At 39.9% G+C, this 5,000-nt stretch overlaps 1 protein-coding gene across 1 annotated transcript in view; it reads left to right on the forward strand.

Moving 5' to 3' along the window:
- fax (failed axon connections) overlaps positions 1–4,933 on the forward strand; it is a gene marked incomplete in the record, with an annotated part of 16,360 nt that extends 11,427 nt beyond the window's left edge. The window contains 3 exon segments of the mRNA XM_070135946.1: positions 732–864; positions 2,035–2,172; positions 2,491–4,933. Of these exon segments, the coding sequence (XP_069992047.1) occupies positions 732–864; positions 2,035–2,172; positions 2,491–2,874 (655 nt within the window).
- Between the last annotated feature and the right edge of the window lie 67 nt (positions 4,934–5,000).

Here is a 5,000-nt window from a genome sequence, read left to right on the forward strand (position 1 = left end):
TATTTCTCATTTATTTTTTTTCTTATTAATGTCCCCTTTGTATTTCAGGTATTGCAGTTTTGTATTTGCTTTCCTTTTTGCCAATTTTATTTCTTTTCCTCGTCCAGATTTCCAGCTGCCTATTTTATTTGGTTTTGTATATACATGTTCTGCATTATTATTTCAGGGTTGTGAAGTCGTTCATGTCCAACAACCCAGACTTACTAATTCAAGGGTACAAGTTGGACCTGAAGCAGATCCTCCAGAAAGCATTACCTGCAGTGATTCTTAACTTCCTGTTTAAGCGTAAAGTGAAATCGGTGGGTGTTGCCATTGGGCAGTTCATTAACGAACCGACTGGCGCAGTGACCTCTTGGAATCACTATTTTAACACTTTTTCCCCAAAACTTTTTACAATTAACATGGGATGGTTTTCTAATGCTGTGATGGAAGCTTTGTTTTTTTTACCAATCTTCCACATCAGGTCTTTAGCTACCTCAAAAGCTTTTTTAGTCTTTATTTTTCCTTCTTTGGTTTATGGGCCTTTCTGAGGTGGTAATTCTAGTATTTTAACAGATCTAACAAAGGTACTGGTATTTTTTCTTGCATGGTCACAGAATTAACCAAAAGTAGTTTTTTTTCCTGCTTTCTGCAAAGGAGTAACTAATATCTCTTTCCAATGGTGAGTTTTCTGTTGGGTTCTTGTACTTGGTCTCCTTCTGCTTTTAACTGTGGATGTTCTCCACACAAAGGGTGGTCAAGTGGTGGCGGTGCCGATGCCCGGGGGAGTGGGTTAGGGCCGCCAAGCTGAATCTCCAGCAGGCGTTAAACACAAGGATCCCCAATGCTGTCCTGAACTTTGCCTTCAAGCTCCGGTACCGCCAGGTCAGGGCACCTCTCGCTGCACTCCTCTCCCACGCCCAACTCCAAATGTTTTTATTTACATAAAGTTTCCCCAAACCATTAAGAGGGTAAGAAAGGAGATGGTTAGTGCTGGAGTGGTTCTTGTTGCTGTACTAATGGTCAAGGAATGTTCAAGGAATAGCACTCGAGTCTCCTTTTAGCCTCCTTAATTCACAGTATCACACCTTTTTAGTTATTTTTCTGTAATTACACCTCGTGTAGCATTTTTTTAGCAATAACTCGCTTAAACAAGCAATCATCTGCTTTGTGACCTTTGCTGCTGTTGCTGCTGTTGGTGCTCCTGCTGCTGCTACTACCATTGCTGCTGCTGCTCTTGTCTGTCACTGCTGTACAAAAGACCTTTTTAGACCCATCCAGTCTCCTTGTACAGGAAGCCAAAACCTTCGGCAGAATCCTCACGTGGCGTCTAGTGCACACCCAAGGCCAGTCGTCCTCCCTTCCTTTTACCACGCCAGATCTCGCAGACTCTTGGAAAAGGATTCGGATCCTCTTATTCTCCTGTTGAAGCAGGGATAATAGTGTCGAAATCCTCTCCAAGGTTGAGGGGGATATAGTGCCACCACCACCATGTTTCTTTATAAAGATAGCAAACAAAATAGCTTATATCACAAGCTTTTAAAATCCTTGTTTTAACAACCAGCATGTTGCATGGGTGTCCTTTTTCTTGTAGGGTGGTTAAGTCATGGCGCACCAAGAATCCTGCTGGCATGCTGGGTGCCTACAAGATGGACTTGCAGCAGATCACTGAAAAGAAGTGGCCCAAGCCAGTCCTTGAGTTCATCTTCAAGCTTAAGTTCAGGAGGGTAAGCTGCAGCCCCCTCTCCGCCCCGCCATGCTAGCAACACCTCCCCCTTCCTCTCCTAAACACCTTGCCTGCTTCTCTCACTTCCCTCTTGTCCTGTATTTTAACCTGTATTTAATATGTAAAGTTGTGTTACTGCCCAGTCTTGTTTGTTTTTCGTTTTGTTTAAGATTTGTTGTATTATTGTGAAACATATTTAAGACTTCAGTTTTTGGTATAGTGCCTTAATTTGGTCCTGTTCCATTACATTATCATAATTTTGGGTAGTAGAACAGTTTCGATTTTGATCCACAAGTCTATCAAAGCTAATGATTTTCCTTACGAAACAGGCTGCCAAGAAGGTCCGTGCCCATGGAATTGGTGTGCACAAGCCAGAGGAGATTGAGGAGTTCGGACACAATGACCTGATGGTCCTCTCAGATCTTCTAGGAGACAAACCCTTCTTCTTCGGTGATTCTCCCACGACGGTAAGTCATGATGCACAAGGAATGTTCCCACTTACTGCAATCTGCATCAGATCTATTTTTTTTAAATAGTATTTCTTAATCCATAGGAGGGGAATAAACATCTAGAATTTAAGAATCTTTTTTATTATTATTATTATTATTAGCCTGATAAATCTGCCATTTTGATAATTGACAAAGGTTTGAACCATTAAAAAAGAATATATATATATATTTATATATATATATATATACATATATAAAATAACTTTGCTGTCATTTGGAGATTCCATGATTCCATGATTGCCGTAGACTTATCTAATCATTCTTTTGTCCCTACAGCTTGATGTGGTTGCTTTTGCTAACCTGGCTCAGGTAGCTTTTATGGACAAGGAAGTGAGCTACACACTCCGCGACTGGATGACTGAGAACTGCACCAATCTGGTAGAGTTCTGCAACCGCGTTAAGGAGCGCGCCTTCCCCGACTGGGACGACATGTGCACCAACCTGGACCTGAACTCCCACCTGCCCAAGCCCCCACCTGAGGAGGAAAAGAAGGAAGAAGAAAAGAAGGAAGAGGAGAAGGCGAAGGAGGAGGAAAAGAAGGACGAAAAGGAAAAGGAAAAGGACGACTCTGAAAAGGAGAAGGCACAAAAGGACGAGAAGGAGGGTGAGAAGGAAGACAACAAGAAGACAGAAGAGAAAGAGAAAGAAGAGAAGAAGTAAAAGTTTGTCAAAGTTGTTGAAAGCAATTGAGAACCAAATCTATTTGTAATATATGTGATAAATGTTGTTTGAAAGGCTTTTTTTTTGCTTGATACACTTTGTATAGATCTTCTTGTTAGCGTGGAACACAGCACCTCCCCTGTGCCGACTTAGTCGATAACATTTTCGGTGGCCACTGTCAGAAATGAGCTCGTTCTAACCTTCATTAACAATGGTAGGGAACAGTCAGTCAAGGAAAAAGCTCTTATTTTTTTCTACAGGACCTACATACCCAAGTTGTTGCCAAGTAATTGTATGCAGCTCATAGTACTTGGTGAGCACGTGTTCAAATGGGTTGTAAGGATCCCCCACCTTCTTCCTTACTGGCTGATCTTGCTACCAGAGTTTGTTTTATATTTCTCTCTCTCCTTGTAGTTTCTTTTCTTTTTTTAATGTTTTTTTGGTCCAGGTATTTGTACTGTAGTTCGACACAACCTTGACCGCTCATACTATTTTTTTCCTCAATGGTAATGACAAGATTTATATTCAAGAATTGCATTGAAAGACAAATGGGCAAGATGATGACGTTGAAGGTTTGAACCGGTCGAGTCATATTTTCTGTGTGGCTTTCATAGCTTGTAGGTTTATTCAATATGAGTTTTTAGTTGAAGACTATGTTTTTAAGAGCAGTATTATTCATGGAAAATGAGTTTGCTACCATGACAAATTCTTTCTCATTTTTTTATCACTTTTGTACTATTAGTTTGTACATTACTAGCTTTTAATATGGCATCTAGAACATTATGATAGTTTTTACACATGGAAGTTATTTTGTAATAAGGAAATACTCAATTTATAGGTTCTCTTTGATACCAGAGGGACTGGGACTCCCACCGCTTCTTGTGATAGGAAATGCTCATTAGTCAAGCGTGTGGTGTATCGAGGGTTCTTGCTTGGAAACGCCATCCTGGCCCAAAGTTCACTTGTACAAGTCCTTCTAAAAGTCTCCCATTCCAGTATGTAATATATGCAAAAAAGTATGATCCCAGTTCCCTTTCTCTCAAACCTTCTCTAAATGGAGTCGAGATTTTTTTAAAGATGCTGAAAGCCAGGATGAAGAAAGCGAGCAACATATTGCGATGGGCTGAGCAGGGAGGGTTTATTTGAAGCCCCCTCTGCCTGCCGTCGTCAAATGAGGTATCCCAAGAACCCGAGATAAACCCTCGCTTGCTAAAACCCCTCGAATTCGGTACGACCCAAAGACAGCTTCACGGCACCAAAGTAGTCAATAGGGAACAAAGAGTGCCGCACAATCAAAATTATAGTAAGGCACAAGGAGTATATAGCAGGAGAAGCTTAAGCGTGCTGAGAGAGAGTGGAAAAAATCACTTGGTCTTTGTAAGGTATTAAGAATTTTATACTATACTAAAGGAACTTGCACAGTATTTTCGGTCGATAATTGTGCTGTGATAACCAAAACACCAGTTTTGTAAGATGAAAAGTGCTAAATAGAAGTTAAGCCATTCATACAATGAACTTTGTAGCCTTGCGCTTTGTCCAAAATTTGCAAAAGAGAGAAACCAGACATTCGCTCATGTTGCTGACATTTTGGCTAGATTTTTGCCCCCACCCTTGAAGTCTTGGTAGACCCTTGAGAGTGTATACCATGTTTGTACCCTAGCTTTTGTACACTTGGTAACTTGAGGCTTCAGCATTCTTGTAGTAGATGTATCTGGCATTTCTATTATAGGCACATAACACCACAGTTATCATGTATACACAGACGTATTTATGTTCCTCAATAAATGTATCCTTTTAGGAATTGTTACTTATTTGTTCCAACTGTTTTTTTTTCTTTCTTTGGAGTCTTATCAGATTGTTACCAGTTTGTGATTAAATCATAGAAAGTGGTTTCTATTATAAGATGCTGTTGAACTTGTGACAAAGCTGATTACTTCATTAAATATTTTAGACGGAGTTCTTGTTCAATTTGGATAAACCTTTTTATGTCTGTGAAAGTGAACATGTTGAACAAGATCTGACACAATGGAAATGAGATATCAATAAAAATGATAAATAACATTGCATTTCAAAAGCATATACCTAGGCTGTCATTTTAGTAAAGCAATTTGTGATACTTTGCTAAA

Source organism: Penaeus vannamei, chromosome 21 (genome assembly GCF_042767895.1).
Source record: "Penaeus vannamei isolate JL-2024 chromosome 21, ASM4276789v1, whole genome shotgun sequence".
Classification (NCBI taxonomy): domain Eukaryota; kingdom Metazoa; phylum Arthropoda; class Malacostraca; order Decapoda; family Penaeidae; genus Penaeus; species Penaeus vannamei.